Source organism: Phymastichus coffea, unplaced genomic scaffold (genome assembly GCF_024137745.1).
Source record: "Phymastichus coffea isolate CEN01 unplaced genomic scaffold, Cenicafe_Pcof_1.1 PCOF00047, whole genome shotgun sequence".
Lineage (NCBI taxonomy): Eukaryota > Metazoa > Arthropoda > Insecta > Hymenoptera > Eulophidae > Phymastichus > Phymastichus coffea.
Window position 1 is genome coordinate 1,147,843 of NW_026706858.1, and position 18,799 is coordinate 1,166,641.

Sequence of the window (18,799 nt, forward strand, 5' to 3'; positions counted from 1 at the left end):
CCATTATGCCGCTCTCTAACTGCGTGCCAACCAACTACACCTGCGCCCCGATCGACTCTCCGCTTTTTCCTTTTTTCTTTTATTTTAGTCTCCCTCTGCTCTGCGCTCGCGCTCCAGCAAATTCGATCGATTACGTCGACCCGATGTATTCGATTTTCCGCTAATTAAGCTCGATTATTGCCCTTTCGCACTGCCGCATGAATGTTGTGCTTGCACCGACGATAAATGCGTCAACCACATAGGTAAAAAAAGCCTTAATCGAGAGAGAGCTTTCAATTAAAAATGCCGATAAGCTGGAAGTGTGGCTAGGATACGTTAAATAGTTAAAGCTTATCAAGCGAAAAGATGATTTATGTATCATCATTATAGCTCGACAGTTTACATTGGATGGCTTTCTTTTTGAGAATTAACGTTATTTTTTTAACAATTCTGCGCAGCTATCCTATATACACGTTATATACACAATTAATATCATTTTTCATATGATGATTTCATAATAATCAGATATTGATTTTCAAAAGTACCAAATATATCAAAAATTTTTTGCAGTGTTCAAAAAATTTAATCTTTCTAAAAATATCACGCATGTTTGATCGAAAAATTTCATGTCTTCCAATAGAATGAACATTCATCAAATAAACTTCTTATGTTTCTTATGATAACATTAATGAGGTTTACTTAATATTATTTTTATATATTAATCAATCCACCTATAATATAGCCCTGGATCTATCAGTTCAGATTAGAGTGAGATTATTTATTCAGTCATTCCGTTCAACACATATATTGATATTCCATCCAAACTGAGTAATTGAGTAAACTTGTGAAAGTGGTTAAAGTATTGAGTATGATAGATTTAAAATATAATAATCAACTTCATAATCGTAATGTTCCTAGTGATTGAAGTAAAGTAACAATATAATAACCAATCGATCATTAAATAAAATATGAATTACTTTAAAGTTAGACGTATCGAACTTATCTTCGATTTTGCTTGTTTGAATTTGAACAGCTACAACATAAACGACTAGATTCATTTCCAAAGAGCGGCAGTGTTCCACTTATTTCTGTACAGAACAGTCGTAGTCTCGTAGTCTTTTTGTTCGAGTATGCGAGCCGGCAGAGGCAGTCTCAAAATAAGTTATCTTCTCGAAACAAATCTTCAGAATTGGTCATAGAATTGGACTTGGTCCTTAAGAAACTAATCAGCGAAACAATCGAGAGCAACGACAAGTCAGTTGGTCTTTCGGAAAGTGCTTAGAAGCGGGTAATCCTGTTGTAGTCGTGAATCTCGTCCTCCTCGCGTATGCTGGTGTGAGTCGGCGTTAATTTGGGACTGGGGCTCCTGAGGGGTGGGAAGTGCTCGTCAGGCCCTAGGCGCCGGGGAGAGATTCGATCCTGAACGTAGACCTCGGTCTCGATGGGCCGGTTGTTGCGGGCGTTGGGATTGCTGGTCGGTTGCTGCTGCTCTCCTCGTCCGCTGACTTTCCGGTTGATGCTGCCAGCCAATCCTCGGGCTTTCCGCAGCAGAGATCTGGGCAGTGCGTAGCGGGCTTCTTGAGCGGCCGGCCCTTCCAGTGGCTCCTCGCTCTTGACCACCGATTGGATACGGCTAACCTTCGACAGATAGGTCCCGGATCAATGTTTGACTTGCCTCGAGTGCGTGCGTGCGCGAGTCGTTCGTGAGCTGCGTGCTGCTCGTTCGCGCTCGGTCCGCGCCAAGTTGAGGCTGAGAGCGAGTGCGCCGCGCAGCCCAAGTCGCGTGACTGGATTTTTCTGGCGAGTGCTCGTGCGAACGGCAGTGAGCGCTAGTTTCTCTTCGTTAGCGCGTAAATTAGTCAGGCGAGCAAGAGAAAAAGCGCACCCGGGCAGCGTCCGGCCCGGGAGCCAAACAGCTGCGTAGCTGCAGGCACATATGAGCGCGACGCGGCTCCGTGTGTACTCACGTTCGGGTCGTCGACGTAGAGTCGTGGTATGACGTAAGCCTGCTCGAGCTCCCTCATTTCCGGCCGAAATCCGTAATTGTTGTAGCCAGGCGTGCGCCTCGGCTCAGGACTGCGCTGGTTGCGTCGGCCTCTCGCGCTGCCAGGCTGCTTGTTCGGGCTGGTGCTGCCGTAGTAATTGGCCGACGGCGGCTGCTGCTGCACGTACTCGTAGAACGGCTGACGAGACTGCAAATCCAACGCCTTTACAATGGGAGCACGTCGCTTCCGTTAGCACCTCGTCAAACTTGCCTGCCCCCGCCACCGAAGGCATCGCGATAGCATCTAATTAGCCAGCGCGCGCTAATGGACTTTTGCTATAAGCTTGCCCGCGTTATTGCAAGCTTGCTTGTGCACACGCGCCGAAGCTCGCGCGCACGATCAATTTCTCTGCTGATCATCGCGTGCGTGCTGTTGCGACTGGGGCGTCATTGTTTTCTTTTCTTCAAACTAGCAATTAGTGGTTTTCATCTGAACGCGTTCTGCGTACCCGTCGCACCGCCATCATTCATTCGGTTTGCTAATCTAGACAAGCTAGGATGAGTATTTCAACTGTCGACATATTTGGAGCGACAAATGAAACTGAACGCGACAATGGATGAGCGTATGTTCAATTATAATTTGGTATAAGTAATTATCGGAACATTTATATCAATTGACATTTCGATCAAATACAGCAGCGAGCACAATAGCGTCATATCGCGTCAACGAATGAACGGAAAGAGAAAGACGAAACGAGATTTGATGCCACAAAGAGAGAGAGAGAGAGAGAGGGGGGGGGGCGGTGGCGCCGATAATTTGCTGGTCGGAGTCTGCTATCTCGTTGAAATTTTTGCCTCGGCAGCACGGACGCGTATACGTGCGTACGCGATATGCAAAACAGCATCGTGCACTCAGCAGCACAATAAACTTGTCCCACTCGGGTGTAGCAACACGCGGTGGCTCGAAAATGCGAAACGCTATCTCGAGCACCGGAGGCGCTGGGTCACCTATCGCGTTGAGTTTCGTCGCAAGACTCTTTCTCGCATCGAATTCCGATGCCGCGGGTTCGACGAGAATTTCGCGCTCGTGCGAAGACAGCCGGGGTATACGATGACGATGTACCGTGAGTCGTATACGCGATCGCGGAAACGCGATTCGGCCAAGTATTCGCTCCGTGGAGCAGCGAGCGTTGATCGTAGGCAGGAGCGGCGGGCGCGCACCGGTGCTCTTGGGAACTGGCGCGCGCGCGCGCGCGCTCACTCGCCATCTAATTGCAAATAGATCCGGTAGCGCGCGAGGCATCAAGCCACTTCGCGAAAGCTTAACGAAGGCAATTTCGGCGCGCGAGCGAGCCTCGTGGGCGCTCTCTCGCGGGTGCGAGTTGCCCGCGGAGCGGCCGACGATCCGCATTACCTGACGCGCTGCATTATTCATCCTTGGATCCGGCAGGTCGGCCACCTCGAAACGGCCCATGAAATCCTTGTCGCCGGTTCGTGAATAATGCGACAGCATGAAGTAAGTGCGCGGCACGAGGATACCGACGATGATGAGGCAGGCGGTGCCGAGGATGCCGTAGCAGACGATCACGTCTCGCTGCTCGGCCGACATCAGGAAGAAGCAGGTCAGCCAGACCGCCCAGGTCATCAGCAAGCCTATCGCCGTGCCGAAGAAGCACATGCCCTCACGGTAGTTGCGCGGGATGTGCGCGATGAAGCAGCACGTCACGAACAACACCACCAGCAGGAATATGTCGTAGCCTGTGGACGGGCGAGGCGGCGAACCGCCGGCCTGTCGTTAACTCTGCCAGTGATCAGGTTACTGCGGTGAACTCACCCAAGAGAGCGATGTACACGGGTCCCCGCATAACGCGAGCCGCGTCGTTGGTGCTCAGCGCGAAGTACATGGTGGAAATGGCGATCTCGACGCCCGCCATGAAGAGCAACATGCAGCCCTGCAGGTAGCCGTTGATGTGGCTGGTGAAGCTGGGACTACAGCTAGTGAAGGCGAGGAACAAGGCTCTGGTCAGCATCACCGAGAAGGCCAGACCGAACGACAAGCTCGACACGTAAATCTTCCTCGCGTTCAGATGCTGTGCGCCCATAACCTTGTCCTCTAAGCAGAACGGCACAATGCTCTGCAGCATGAGGACCGTCGCGACTATGAGCACAAGCGTCATCAGGGGATTGCCGTCCAGTATCTCCTCGACGAAGTAGCGATAGACGATGAAGGCCCCGGCGCAGGCGCATGCCAGCGTGCCGCAGCTGACGATAGTCAGGAAGATCGGCACCCAGACATTGGGCTTTAGGTTGTGTAACGTCGAGTTGTCCCCGTAGTCGTCGTCGTCGTATTCGTCCTCGTCGTGCGAGCGGATCTGAAAGTTGATGCACATGTCGCATCTCGAGGCGAGCTTCTTCACGCACAAACGTGGCATTCTGTGCATCTCTCTCTCTGGCATCACTCGGTAGCGCGCGCTCGTCGCGTCGATCATGTAGCTGGCTATCTCCACCACTGCGTCCCCTAGCTTTCGGGCTATGATGTACCTGCGAACATTTGCGAAAAACAAAAGTCCATGAGAGAGAGGGAGAGACTTTCGTTAAAATTATAGAAGAGAATGCGGTTATTGAATTCCGATAAGGGGAGTCTGGATTGTTGAGGAGCATGGGATCAGCCGTTAGAATATCGGTGAACTACGTCAGCATTGCGCCGACTGTAGCTACAATGATTGCGTCGAGACTTATTTGTCGCTACTTACTTGGTCGAGTGCGACTTAGCAGGTACTCGAAGTATTTCATAGAGATGCGCATTGCTGATGGAGGCTCTCTCGGGCAGGCTGAATCGTGGTAAGACGCAACCCGTTGTTCCGTAAGGACAACTCTTGGTTTGCAAGTCGAGCATAGATTTGGCAATCTCGACTATGGCCTTGCCCACACTCAGCAGATGGGGCGAGTGCAGTATTGTGCTTACGGATATTTCCGACATGTCGAGCTCCGGCCCGAGGTCCACTTGGAACTGCTCGGGTTTCACCACGAACGAGCTTTCTGGTATCAAGTCTGCGAATTGCAGTTAATCGAACTTTCATCGTCAAGCGCCGCTGCAAGGCCTATGATTATCTTTGAAAATGACGCGCAGAGAGCTCACCGTCCACGTGCGAGTTGTCGACCGGTAGGATGATCCAAATTTTCTTATCGTCGTGGTCGCCAATCTGCTCTTCGTCGAGCCAAGCGGATACGTCGTCGTAGTCGCCAATGGCGACGACGACGAGGTCGGTGGCGTTGCCGTCGGGCTCGTGCATCTTATCGCTCTTGACGCAAATGCCCGCCTCCTTGCTGGCGTCGAGAAATCGATCGAGCAGCCGACGCGAGCTGCTCAGTACCAGATCGACGACTGAGTATCGGCTCGCGATAAAGTCTACGAGCACGTCGATCAGCGGCCGCGACAGGTTAGCCGAGGCATAGGTGTTCACCGGGATTATGTCCAAGTTGCGTAGTGGCTCGAGCACCTCCGAGTAGCGCTCCGGCGCTAAAATGCCAAGGTCATAGTGCGCCGAGCAGTCCATTTCCATTGCCGACAGCAGGGCCTGCTTGTACACCGAGATACGGTCGTTGCACGTGTCGTACAGTCGCATACCTTCAACATGCGTGCCGCTTTCTTACAAGTTCGCGCATCGCGAAAGGTACGCCCGGTGTAGCCGTGAGCTATCAAAGCTGGGCAGCTGAGTGCCGAGTGCCGACCTACTCCAAATTACTTACCTATCGTCACTCCGGGTACGTATCCCAGCTTGTTGAGAGATTGCGCGACGAACATCGCCGTGGCTACCTCCTGGATGCTTTTTGGCGATGAAATATTGCATTCGGGCCCGTAGTCTGTGTCGACGAACACTGCGGAGGCAAAGATGCACCGTCGGTCAATCGCCGCGCAATCACGCGCCACCGTGCCTACGCGGGCGAACAACCCGAAGCTTTTGGAGCTTACCTGAAAGGACGGCATCGCCGCTCACCTCCACCACCGAGTGGTTCTTCGAGCAGACTAGGTCTTCGATGGCTAAAGCGAGCCCGAAGAACGAGAGCAGCACTAGCTGCCAAGTGCCTGGCAGATTCATGCTTCTCTCCTCGTGACAGATGCTGCCACAAGCGACAAAGCCAAAGCCCGACTTCTCTCTAGAGCGGCGCGCGTGTTTAGTCGATATCCACGAGGAGACCGGAGAGAGATGGCAACCCCCTCGATCACCGCACGTGGCTTCGGCAGCACATCGTACTACCGCGCAACTTCTTCATTTTTTCGTTCACCGATGCACTCGCCAATTCGACGATTCGTCGTCAATTCTCCGTTTTGGCTCCACATCGATCGACAACGACAACCATCAATCTAGAGTCTGACTCAACTCGAGACACGGCTCTTCGAGTCAACTGCAAAAAAGTGTGTCAATTTAAAGCGGAAAGCCCCTGAAGTGTGAGCGCGAAAACAAAGCAGCGTGAGCTGCAAAGCAATAAAACCGAAATAAATTGGCGTGAAGGGGCACGGTGTACGTGTAGCTGGCCCTCTCTCAACTCGACCGCTGCAATATTCCGAGGCTCGTCCGCATATCACACGCTCACTCTGGTAGCCGGTTCCGCGTGCTCTATCGTCTCAGTCACCTTCCATATCCCGCTTTGGCGGGCGTCCAGCTGGAACGGGGCAACGTCGTCGCCGTTGCTCGAAACTCTCTCTTTCTCTCTTTGGGGAGAAAGAGAGGAGAGAGATAAAAAAAGAAGCTCGGCACTCGGCTCGCTCCGGTCGCAGGTGATGGTCGACTGCATTAGCGAAGCCATATTCCTCTCCAGGCCGCGTCCTAGCGTCTTAAACGAATTATAGCTTGGTAGTCACGTTGGATTGCGAGCGAAAAGGGGGCGCTTTAATTGACAGCCGCACCCTACCACGGCTGCCACCACCGCTACTCTTGCTCGATGCATAAGGGGCAAATCAGTTGCGCAATCGACCGCGATCGCTGTTGTTAAGGCCAAGATTGAAAAGAGCTCTCAATCTTGGCCTCTCGAGTGCTCTATTTTTCTTTCTTTTTTCTCTTTTTTTTTCTTTCTCGTAGAAGACTGAGAAGACCGACAGCGTGCCCGAGTGTTTATTACAGCTCTTTCACAAACGTGCCTTTGGCGTCTTTCAAAAGAGCAAAGCTTGCTAGGAAGTTCTCGAACCAATAGTTACAGTTTTCACGTTTTATCGGAGAGAGTAGATGATCGCATATGCATTGGAAATTCTTTTGATCCCCCGCGGATACTCTGTTTTTTCAATCATCTTCACTTTTTGCTCGTTCACCGCAAGTATTTAGTGAGAGCGAATTCATTTCTCCTGACAAAAATTCAACTTTCACGGAGCGCTTATTTTCAAAAAGGAGAAGAAGATGAGCGAACCAAAGGGTGTTGCCACGAGCTCACGTTAGATGCATTTCAATTAAAACAATTTCCTTTTTCGTTATCATCTTCACATATTGACGTTAGCAGCGGAGTTCACGTTTGTAGAACCATCTATTCAAGCGGACGAATCTGTCGAGAAAATAAAACAAATCTGTAAAGAAAAAGAAGAGAGACTAAGCTTCGAATTTCTCAAATCAACTCATCTCCTTAATCTTTCTTGAGTATTACCAAACGACATTGTTCAGATCTGATGGGGTTCTCGTTCGCCTTCACGAACTATAAAAATGCAATTCTTAAGTAATCTGTTTAAAAACAATCTATCAACGTTTTTACATTTGTGCGTGCGGGTTTTGCGTCTTCCTTCAAGTGTAATGAATGCACATTTCATTAATTAAACGTACTTATGTGCACTTTTCAATGTTTTCCGCGCGTTTTAATTTATGCGCGTACTTAATGCAACACACGCGCGCTCGCGTGGAGAAAGGCTCGTAAATAATAAATTAGGACGATGCTCGTCTCGTCTAAAATATAAATCAGTCGCGGACTATGTAGTAAGAAAGCACGCGAGAGCAGAAAATAAAAGATAAAGCGTAAACGTATAATTTGTATCCAATTTTCTGCGTATATTGGTACATATCTCGCGAAAAAAGAGAGAATGAAATCTTTTATTTGATTAATAAAATCAACGAGATGGACTCTTGCACGCGAGTCGCACTAACTTTAAAATTATTATTCCGTTAAATCAATTCGTATCGGTAGAGTTATAGCACAGCATGAATACATTCACCTCTCGTCCATTACTCAGGTTACCATCAGGCATTTACTCATATCTAACTCGTGGCTACGTTATTAATTCGCACGAGCGAGTACAATAGAGTAATCACGTCCATTTAACTCGACCGGCAGAGAATATTCACGCACTCATTATCGGCCCAGGCGTTTCGCTCATTTTCCAATTTCCCCCTCGTCACCCGTTATCGGATTAATTTGCAGCTTGCACGCGGTCTCGCGCTGGCTCGTACGTCGCTGGTCGTAAACTCGCGCGCGTTGCTTTTGTTTGCCTTCTTCATAGGCAAAAACGCGCAATCACAAATTTAACGCGAGTGAGGTAAATATAGCGGTTGTCATGGTGTACAAGGGACACTTGGCGCTGGCAATTGCCAGGGCTGACGCATATTGTTAAACTACTCAGCTCGAACGAGGCTCGTTGCGCACGGCTCTACGCTTAATGCATAATTGCACGCATAATAGCGTCGAGCTTGACTCTCTATCTTTCCGGTAATGTGTGTGTACCCGCGCCTGTGTGTACGATAACACCGATGCGGACCGACTTCTACTCTTCCGCATCTCGCTGCTCTCCGCTCTATGGCAATCGCGCACGCGTTCGACCGAGTTTTGCGGTCGGCGTAGTCAGTGTATGCGCGCGCCTGGGCGCCAGCGTTTATTTTGAAATGTACCTTGTTTCGGCTCGACGTGCGGCTTGATACGTCGGCGTGTAAATGTTACGCAAATGCCTCCACATATATTCTTTTAGCACGAGTGGACAAGATGAGAGATCATGTTTTAGCATGGATCGCGAATTCGATATTTTATCGATACCCGTTTAGAAAAGTTTTTGTGCTTGGCAAAATACGTTCGTTGGAACCCACTGTGGATGCTGCACTTGAATGCGCCCTGTAATTGATCGAGTAAGCACATTGAAAAGACGTTTTCTGATAGGATGCATCTTCTCGAAGACTTCCGATAAGATTGCGAATTGCGAAAGGAACTTGTACCTTTCGTGCGACGGTCTCCTTTCAAGTTTTTTCCTATGCTCACTCAATTACTTTTATTGAGAATGTCATGCATTAGACTATTTTGTTCGAACATCAATTTTTAGTCAGTCAGAAAGAAGTTTGAAAATATTCTTCATTACTGTACAACGGTAACATATTAAATCACAAGTAATACTATGTAGCATCTGCATCAAATTCAACTTTAACCATTAGAAGAAAGCCATCTTATTAAAATTGTCTAGAGAAACCATTGAGTGATTAAAATAACTTGTAACATTAGTAATCCGGAGTCGTCAATAACATATTGTTGTCAATAAAGATGCCTTTCTTTATCAATACAAAAAGATTGGAGAAAAAAGTTCTTCTTAAGCCAATCCTCTTGTCAGATCCCCTTATAATAAGAACAAATCTCTTTATGACAAGACGAAATTTTCTCTCGAGAGGATATTTTTCAAAGCGTCCAAATTTTTAGATCATTATTGATAGTACGCCAATTGGATTAATCTTCTGAATGATGTTCCTTGATTGCTAATTAAAATAATAAACGCTAATCGCTTTTCGAAAGCACTTCAACGACAGATAGTTCATTGCTTATTTCAAAAACAGATGGATTGAACAATGAAGGTAACACTTATTTCGTAATAAAAATGTATTAGATACAAGTAAAAAATCCGCCATTGGTACGCAACAAACTCGCGCACAATAAAGGAGGAGAGGTAGCTTTCGCAATCGCGAGCAGCATCGAAAAAGGGTAGGTGTATGAAGTTGGTGGCGGGCAGTGCTGGGCGTATGGCAGGGCATCGAGGTCAATATTGTAAGCCTCGGCCACACAGTGGCACGCGCATGTACGCAGCGCGCGGCACACAGACAGGTGCAAAGTCAGCGAGACGCGGTGTCGACAAAGGGGGTCGCTCTCGTTAATGGCATTTACAATCGAATCTGCTCTCTCGATATATGCCTGCGCGCTCTGTGCAAGTGTGAGTCCATTAGGGTCTGCCCATCACGCAGCTATGGACTTTGGCGAACGTCTCGGCGTAGAGGAGCTTGCACGTGGCGGCGTTATTGTCGAACGACATCTCCCCCACCTTCGCCTCCGGATTCACCGCGACCTGCAAATTATCGCCCAGCGTATGTATTGATCAATCTCGATGCGTGCCTATCGCTCTGCTCATTAACGAACTCGTTAATTACACTCGGCGCCGATCAAATGGCCCAGCGCGAGCTGGCGCTTTATAACCGAGGTATCAACGATACAAATTATAATACGGTTCATCTCCTGCTTGCCATTTGGTTTTTCATTGGTATAGCCTTTATCGCTCTCGTTATTCGCAGGTACGAAATCACAAATAGCAATATCGAAATGCAACCATGTTAACCGAAAGACCACCTTGATTATTATCATCATTATCAATAAAGATCTATGAACATCATCTCGGGAGTGAAGGGTTGCTTGATTGGATTACGGAACGTTAATTGATTATAAATAAGCCTTGAATGGCCACTCGAGCAATATCAATCGCAATAAACAAGAATAGCGCGAAATCAAATTAATTATCCGCGCGGGCAATAACGTCAGAACGCTCGCGCTCTCCTATAGGTGAAATGAATCATCGGTGGCGTGCAAACATTATCGGGCGAAGTTGGCTCAGTTACGCCGAGTATAGCAGCCCATTAGTGGCGGTGCGTAAAAATTACCTTGAGCGTGTAGGATCCCGGAGCAAGCTCTGTTATGTCGATCCACTGGCAGTCGATGTTGTGCCGGTAAATATCACTACAATTCACCGAAATTCCCTGGTCGCCGTAATGCGCGCATCTGTACCTGCACGTAAGCGCCAACAAAATTGGGTCAAACGCTCGCTTTTAACGAGATGAAGGATTTTGCCTTCTTGCTGAGGCACATATATACGCTCACCTAGGCCATATACCTGGTAAGCACTGATTATCCTCAAGGCAAAAGGAAGCCTTGTGACCCTCGGCCACGCGCCTGCCCTTCGAATCGATGATGTCGAATGTCGCGAATACCTCCATCGAGTGGTAGTGCCTTTGACATGTGTTTTCTTTCTTTTCACCTCGTTTCATCAGTGGAACCGTTCGTGCTGTAGCGGTTCTTTTTAATTAATAGCGTGCATGTATAAGACTAAAGCATTCGTGCGGATGCATAATTATTCCTGAATAAAAATGGAAGTTCTGCGCGTTTTTTAGAGCGTAGAGTAGTACGCTATTTCCATCGCTTTTTGTCGTTAATGAAGTGCACTCGATGATAAATTTAGTTAATAACAGTCGAATTGTTGAAAATGTTGATTCATTATTACTTGGAACAAAGCCATTTGAATCTCATGAGTATAAAATTAGCGTTATAACGAGCGATCCGCACGATAATAAAGTGTTAGTAACATGAGCGTATAATTTCGAACAACTTCCATATGTCGCCCAGCCAAGCAGGCAACGCTCAAAAAGTCCGGTAGTAACGATCTTGTTTACGTTTACCTTTTTTCTACATCTTGGAAAGTTTCGCGGAAGCTGCATTTTCGAGTTATCAATGCCACTAGAATTCGAACTCTCGATAATAATGGAAGCGAGCTACTCGAATGCAGTTCGAAACTGTGCTGGAGGAAAACTTTGGCAAAGAGCAATTAATAAGGCTCCCTCTTCGCGGCAACGAAAAAGCAGCTTCACGAGCACTCGCGACGCATGCATCAGGCTCGCAGGACAAAAAACCAAACTCAGCAGTAGCAGCAGCAGCATGCAACTCTCGAGTGAAAATGTGCTTGATCCAGATTTCGCAGCTAGCGCCATAAAATGCAGTGCGCGAAAAAGCCAAGAACACGTGCACCGCGTTGTAACCACGTACGTACATATGACACATGTGCCATTCCCAGAGGTGTTTCGGAAGCGCGGGTCGGAAGTCGGCCGAGCCCAAATTCAGCACCCTCGCGGTGAAACGCAGCAGCCTTCGGCTTTCCCAATGCCAATCTCGGTTTTCGCGCTGCGACCGATATGCCTGCGATGCCACGCAGTTTTCCTCCATGGCGCACTGCAAATTATACAATGGACGGTCTTCCAGGTGGGCAGTGCGCTCCAGCTCAGTGTGGTCCAATACCAAGTCGGCGATGCGTTGAGTGCACGTCACTCCGGCGACGTTCTCGCCCACCCCTGTCAGCCATAAATTTTCCAAGTTAAACTTCGCTACCTCGTTTTTCTACTTTACGGCTGGCGATGCTCGACACGCGCGTTGTCCCGCTAGGAAAGCTGAAATTTTTATCCTTAGTCGGAGTTTCATGACTTCATAGTGAGGATATAAGTTCCTTTTTCTTTCTATCCAGATGAAAAGTTGTGTTATTCCATGTTCCACTGCAGTGTAGATTTTGAACGAGCGTCTTTAACTGTATAAATTAGAACTTTGCATAAATTTCATTTATCACAGCGATACTAAAATTGACAATGAATTTAATCGAGAAGCATTTTGAAAGCATTCCCCACTATCTGACGAATGCGAGACAGGAATTCGAAGATAAAATACCATTGATTTTCGGTAATCCAACGCAGAGCATAGCAATTGATTTTCGACAAACAGGCAAAATTTCAATTAAAACGGTAGCAGCAGCTGTAAGCTCGCGTGTTTTTCACATCCTCAAAAACTCGAAATTTCGCGCAAAAAATACGTGCACAGCAAAGGGTCGTAATGTAATGAAAGTGCGTCAATGCAAAGTACGCTTGGTTCGTTTCGCAAAGCCATGCGACTCAGTTTGCCAACGTCACTCGTCAGTCACTGTCACGCGGGAAAAAATCGACAAGCCATCAAGAGAGATTAGCAACAAACCAGGACAATCAAGTACGGTGTCATGGCTGCACTCGGCGAGCTGTCTCTCATCGCCACGGCAATTAATCCCACTGGCGGCCATGGGGACGCGCGCCGCGCCGAAGACGTTGCTCTGATAGGCCTGGGCAGCGAATCCAAGTCCCAGCTGTCTGCAGACCACGGCGGCTTCCCGCAGAGACCAGCCGTCGCCGCAAACTGCAGCCCAATCTGTCGACAAAATGCCAGAGAGCCAGGCACGTGAGTCGTAAAAATCCGGCAGCCCGTACTCACCCGAGTCGGCAAATCTCAGCTCGACACGGCCTTGACGAAAGCTACCGGCGACGAGTCTCAGTGCTACACCGCCGCGGGGACTGTCCCCTATCCGGCTCTTGCGCTTTGTCTGGTTAAAGCTCACGTTCGACGCGCGGCCCTCAATCGTCGTCTTGCCGTCGCTATCGTCCTCGCAGCTCACGCCAGCCGCCTCGCTGGCTTTGCAGTGAACTTGGCCCCAGCCGTTGAAGCGACATCGCGCCAGCTCGCGTTCATTGCCCTCGCACAGCAGATTCGTCATCCAGTAGCGTCCTGCGCCGAAGCTCTGTTTCTTAACCATGTGTCACTCGTATTTTGCCGGTGTACGGATGGAAAATGTGCCACGCAGCTCGGAATGCACAATCATGTTTTCACCGAGATGTGATTGCCTGCGGAAATATTGACCAACTCGGCGACGGAAACTCCTTCGGCTAATGTATTCAGCAACGAAATAATTGATTCTCCGTCATTTGAATTTCGTGAAAGAGAACCAACCAGCCGGGATTGAGAGCTCAGATTCAATTTGTAGAGTAATTAAACAGTTTCTGCATTGATTCTCAATTAATCGCTTCGTATAGACTGACTCTCGAGCGCTCGGCGCAAGAATTCGCGCATTCGGAAGCATTAAGTTGTTATGCTTATCGTACAATGAATACCTATTGACAAATATGTCACTGAATGCTCGAATCAGAATTTGCTGCTTCATTTTGTCAAATATCGTCAACATCTAAAGAAAGCATTTCTTTCAAACGTGATATTACCATTTCTCCTATTTTTTTCTATTCATTCGCCGTACTATGATGACATAAGGTAAATCTATAATTGGACAAGTACTTATTCACTGTATTAAATTGAATACTCGGAAAAGTAATTTTCTCAAATAATCTCAGCGTGAAAATCCGGTTGCTGAATAAATTTTCTTCTTTCCAAATAAAAATTACTTTTCATGAGAAGAATTGTAATACGCATGGCTGATTAAGTTTCCTCCGGAAAATGTAATATTAAAATGTAACGAATGCTAATGGAAATAGCGGAGTAGAGCGCTGCTTCGAAAAATTCATATTTCCACGGAGCGCGCGGCAATCTTATCGTTCAAGATTCGCGTGTAATAAGCAATTTAACTTTACTTCTTGCCTGTCCGAAAAAGGCGTCGTAGGTAGGCTTGGCTCTGCCAGAAGTGTATCCGAGCTGCTTGCAGACGACCCTTGCTTCCATCTCGTCCCACTCGTCGTCGCATACATTGCCCCATCTGCCCTTGTGTAGGATCTCCACGTTGCCTGCGCGCACACAAATATGTTCGTCGTTCGACACTTGTTCGCTATGTGCGGCAGTTTTCAATGGATGCTGAACTGCCAACTGCATGCGAAGAAGAAAAAGCTTGCGCAGGAACTGATCGATGCATCTTGACGACAGCTAACCAATTTGAGCACATGCTCACAGACAGTAGCGTGCATACGCGAAGAAGCAAGAAGCGGAGCAAGAGGAGGAGAGACCGAGTGGAGAGGAGAGGAAAGAAAGGCTAATCTCAGCGAGCAAGTGAATAGCTCGCTCCGCTGACCCCCTTTTAATTGCTCGTCCGCTCGCTCGATGCATACTGCGTTCATTTGTGCTCGTATGCGTATTTAGCTTCTTTTTCACCATTGACGGACAAAATAGCTTTTCCTTTCCTCCCGAACAAGGTCGAGACTCGTTCCCTCGGCCTGGCCTCCCTTTCTCGATGGCGCGAAAACTCAGAGTCACGACAATGTTCAACGCGATGCGATTCCCTTTGGTGCGACGGCAAAACAAGGAGAGCGCCGTGATTTCCGGACAGATCGACATTTACTCTGACATCGCGCGAGCGACCGAGGCAAGCGAGTAATTGTAGTATCGAAACAAACGGGCTGACTCGTCTATATTCCCTTTGAGCCGCGCCCCTCGTCGTTAATAATTCGCCAGCGCCGGGACCTGTATTATATTGTCTTTGAGCGCAAGCAAGAAAAACAGCCGAAGAGGAGTTTGGCGCACGGAGAGTCGGGCAAATTCGTGCATAATGAAGCACGTGGAGCCGAAAATTGACGAGCTGGCGGGGCAGAGAGAGAGAGAGAGAGAGAGAGTCGCGCGGGCGTAGACATTCGCCGGTCAAACTGCGCGTCCCGTTACACAAATCCAGCCCAATAAAAGTCCCTTGCTAGCTCGACACAGATATACTAGTCTCGCGGCCATGGAGGCGAGCGAGATCGATCGATCCCGTCCGGGAGCTTACGTAAGGGGCTCTCTCTTCGCTCTGCTCTGTAGTCTGGAAAATATCTCCGTCGAGAGAGCTAAGTAGTCAACGCGATTGTCATCTGCGCGCGAGAAAGAGGAAATATTCGTACCTTCTGCAGGTCTCTCGCCGCCTACCAGCTTGATCGCGCCGTCCTGCTTCTTCAAGCGGCGATAATCTTTCTTCAAGGCGAAGTGCTTGGCCTGCAGGAATACGCGACGTAACTCTGACTTTGACATTGTCTCCACGAGTTCCTCTGCGGCCGTTGCGCTGACGAGCAGCGTGCATAGCAGAATCTTCATTGGAGCTTTCATTCTTTCAACAGGCCTGTTTCCTACGGTATAATTGACTGCTACGCTGCGTACAGTTGTTGCGGCACTTTCAATGATTATCGGGTCAATCGTTCTTACAGTTGACTTGCTCGCTCATTTGATTTGTTATTATGCCTTTTATGATTTTCTTTATCATCGCTGGATTTAGCTCAGCCGTACCTAGACTACTGCATTTATCACGCGGCGGAGCGCCACGGACAAGTTATAAATTTCGCCTGACACATCAATATTGTTCGTTCAGGGTTAGCTTGCTTTGGCGATATCTTACTTTTTAAATAATTTCTGATTGAATCGCAAATTGTTGGATTATTATGGGACAGACTATTATCCAAATAAAGGACCCCCACTGATGGAACACAATTACTACTGATACGTTTGACCGTATAATGATAAGGTTTCGTATTAAGAATGAAATTTTTTGTACGTATTCAAACGTTTGCATTGAAAACACATGTAATCTCTGTTCAACGTCAATTTGGCGTGAGTAAATAATTATTATAATTGTCTCGTGAGGTATACTGAATGTAATCTTTCATTTTGCGATTACGCGCGTTGTTATTGAATTACCGTAACACTTTGCTGGAATTTAGTAATAGGCATTCCACTAGTATAGTACTAACAATTTATCGATTTCAAACGCTTCATTGCGCTTTAGAATGTGAAAAATTTTCAATTTGTCGTAAAACACTCACGTACTCCAACCCCTTTTAAACGTCACAGCAGCGCAATTCAGTTCTTCTATTCTTTCATCTCTGCCTTCACAATTTATGGAAATTTTACTTGGGCAAGCTAGATTTATTCCCAATAAGCAGGGGCTATTGAAGTTCTGAAGGGAAGTTTCTCGAAAAAATATTAATTTTTCAAAGGATAAAGATTCTAAATGTCATAATCCAACAAGCTGCAGTAGCACGCGACGCGAGATTTATTTTACTTTGTAAAAACATGTGCTCAAAGGTTACATCAAGTCTTCGAGTATTTCACGATAACGTAGAAGATATTGCAAAGTGTGCAGAAGTCAAATTTTGTAATTGGAATGATTGTTGGGTGACAAAACGGCAGTGCGTGGCTTACCTCAGCAGTAGCGAAAAAAAGGAAAAAGAAAGTCGGCTGGCAAACGATCGGCAGTGCAGTGAGGACGGAGTCAGTTAGCGGTAATCACTGCCGATCTGCTTACACCAGCAGTTAGTTGACGCGTGCGCGCTCTCGCGATGATTACGAAAGAAGCGGTCACTGCATCTCGCGGTCGCGAAACTGGCACTCGGCGCGCACTCGCCGCGATACTTAATAAGCCAGTAGTGCGACGCGTACGTGAGCCGATTCGTCATCGGCGTCAGCGCGAGAAGGAGGATCTGTCATGCTCGCTCGTTCTCGTTCTCCGGAGACTGCGAGGGTGGATTAGATCTTTCTTCTGGACGCGCTCGTGGAAGGGAGACAACTGCGTGACCTCACGCTCGCTTGGCGGAGTATTCATTGGTCGCGCGCGCGAAAATGGCAATGCGCTCGTAACCAGAGCTTTCAGCCGCCGCGCTGCGCTATATGCATTTCCTTGCGGCGAGTCCCTCTCAACTTGTCACGCTCCGCGCTCTGACGAAAGCGATCGCTCGTTCTTGCTCTCTAGTTTGCGACACTCACTTCACTCGACTGTTTTTTCTTTTGTTATTCGAGTCAACTTGACGTTCTACGAGTGTTATACTCTGCGAAAACTTGCTAATCGACTCACTACTCGGCGCAACTTTGTTTGCTTTTCATTTGATTGCCCGCGTCAGTTCTATTTCGCCAATTTTCGTTTGCCACTGTAATTATCATAATTTTTCTACTTCACGAAGTTTAATTGGAGTCAATATTGCCAATAAAGGTGAAAAATATTAAGTTTGCACACAAAAGGAAAGATAAAAGTATTAAAACGGTCAAAGACTCGCGAGATTGTTGCTGTTGCATCTGTGTGTGCGTATCTGTGGTTTTTTTTTCAACGACGTACCACAAGTTTCTCTCGGCAACAGCAATTGTCTTTCTCCTTCTGTTTCCCTCTGCAAAAGTTTGCTTTGTACACGTGTACACGATCGCAAAGATAATGTTTATCATTGTTCTTTTTCATCGCCTTATGTAGGTCACGTCTCTTTCTCTCACTAAAGCCAAACACGCTTACACACGCGAGAGATAGAAAGAGTGAGAGAGAGAGAGAGAGGGGGGGAGAGAGAGGGAGCAAATACGCGAAAATTCCTTTTGTATCCCCGATCAATTATTCTTCGTTTATCGGCCGTTTGTAAATTGAAGAAAAAAAACGAGAAAGCAAGCAAGGAGAAAGCTTCCGACGCAGCAGCCGACACACGTAAAGTACACAACGTTAAGTTGACGCTGTCATTGCAGCACGCAACAAGCGCATAAATAAATCTCTTTATTTACAATTCCACTCTCTCTCCTGCGAAGCAGTGGGCAATCCGCTCTCTCTCTCTCTCTCACTGAAATGAAAAGAGAAGAGTGAGACAAAAAGCGAAAGCTCCCGGGCTATAAAGGGACTGACGCTGCTTCTGCTGAAAAATTAATCCGCTCGCAGTCCATAAAACTTTATCCTGGCAGCTCGCGAGAGCCAATATTTTCGTTTTCAGACCCGTAAAAATGTACGAGCGTTACATTTCTCATTGGCTGTCCGCGCTCTGTCTGCTCGTTCTCGGCTAATGCGGCTCGTGACGGTTGATATAGCGTTGCGTAAGCTCCTCTCTGATATTTGCACGCACGCCAATTTACAACGCTCAATCACGCCCGTTTTTCGAATCTCGACGCGTCCCTGACACGCGTGCACGCCTCATCGGGATTTCTGATTTTTTTTTCTGCTTCGCCCTACTGAAATTATATCTGACTCAATTTGCACGCGGGAAGCAGGAGGAAAAAAATTGATCTAGAAACCAAGTTGCTGTTGCGGCCTTCTTCGGCGAGCTGCCGAGGCGAGCCCAACCCGTGCGCCGATGGCTT

At 47.7% G+C, this 18,799-nt stretch overlaps 2 protein-coding genes across 9 annotated transcripts; both read right to left on the reverse strand.

Annotated features, from left to right (window-relative positions):
• Nucleotides 1-238: 238 nt before the first annotated feature.
• Nucleotides 239-6,736, reverse strand: LOC131664995 (protein bride of sevenless). 5 transcript variants are annotated; one of them, XM_058936555.1, is made up of 9 exons: nucleotides 6,599-6,736; nucleotides 5,937-6,370; nucleotides 5,714-5,842; nucleotides 5,103-5,591; nucleotides 4,717-5,014; nucleotides 3,798-4,504; nucleotides 3,378-3,721; nucleotides 1,947-2,186; nucleotides 241-1,617 (listed from the first exon to the last, which is right to left on the reverse strand). In XM_058936555.1, the coding sequence occupies exons 2-9, from the start codon at nucleotides 6,061-6,063 to the stop codon at nucleotides 1,258-1,260; spliced, it is 2,694 nt and encodes an 897-aa protein (XP_058792538.1). In that variant the 5' UTR covers nucleotides 6,064-6,370; nucleotides 6,599-6,736; the 3' UTR covers nucleotides 241-1,257. The 5 variants fall into 5 exon arrangements, with proteins under 5 accessions (XP_058792540.1, XP_058792538.1, XP_058792537.1 ...); XM_058936554.1 differs by having other exon boundaries at nucleotides 6,458-6,735; XM_058936557.1 differs by having other exon boundaries at nucleotides 239-1,612; nucleotides 5,937-6,735.
• Nucleotides 6,737-9,801: 3,065 nt separating this feature from the next.
• Nucleotides 9,802-16,403, reverse strand: LOC131665020 (lysyl oxidase homolog 2A). 4 transcript variants are annotated; one of them, XM_058936601.1, is made up of 8 exons: nucleotides 15,610-16,403; nucleotides 14,380-14,529; nucleotides 13,235-13,525; nucleotides 12,965-13,171; nucleotides 12,000-12,297; nucleotides 11,057-11,251; nucleotides 10,840-10,963; nucleotides 9,802-10,253 (listed from the first exon to the last, which is right to left on the reverse strand). In XM_058936601.1, exons 1-8 carry the CDS (start codon nucleotides 15,809-15,811, stop codon nucleotides 10,131-10,133), a joined length of 1,590 nt encoding a protein of 529 aa, XP_058792584.1. In that variant the 5' UTR covers nucleotides 15,812-16,403; the 3' UTR covers nucleotides 9,802-10,130. The 4 variants fall into 4 exon arrangements, with proteins under 4 accessions (XP_058792584.1, XP_058792586.1, XP_058792587.1 ...); XM_058936603.1 differs by having other exon boundaries at nucleotides 11,057-11,185; nucleotides 15,610-16,402; XM_058936604.1 differs by having other exon boundaries at nucleotides 14,380-14,608; nucleotides 15,610-15,670.
• Between the last annotated feature and the right edge of the window lie 2,396 nt (nucleotides 16,404-18,799).

What these genes read in the sequence shown, in the direction of transcription:
- LOC131664995 (XM_058936555.1), bottom strand. Translation starts at nt 6,063, where the DNA reads ATGAATCTGCCAGGCACTTGGCAGCTAGTGCTGCTCTCGTTCTTCGGG. An exon ending in CGGCGATGCCGTCCTTTCAG is followed by an intron (nt 5,843 to 5,936) that starts GTAAGCTCCAAA and finishes TTGCCTCCGCAG; the next exon opens with TGTTCGTCGACACAGACTAC. An exon ending in TGAATAATGCAGCGCGTCAG is followed by an intron (nt 2,187 to 3,377) that starts GTAATGCGGATC and finishes CCCATTGTAAAG; the next exon opens with GCGTTGGATTTGCAGTCTCG.
- LOC131665020 (XM_058936601.1), bottom strand. Translation starts at nt 15,811, where the DNA reads ATGAAAGCTCCAATGAAGATTCTGCTATGCACGCTGCTCGTCAGCGCA. An exon ending in GCTGAGATTTGCCGACTCGG is followed by an intron (nt 13,172 to 13,234) that starts GTGAGTACGGGC and finishes TTTTGTCGACAG; the next exon opens with ATTGGGCTGCAGTTTGCGGC. An exon ending in TTACCAGGTATATGGCCTAG is followed by an intron (nt 10,964 to 11,056) that starts GTGAGCGTATAT and finishes GCTTACGTGCAG; the next exon opens with GTACAGATGCGCGCATTACG.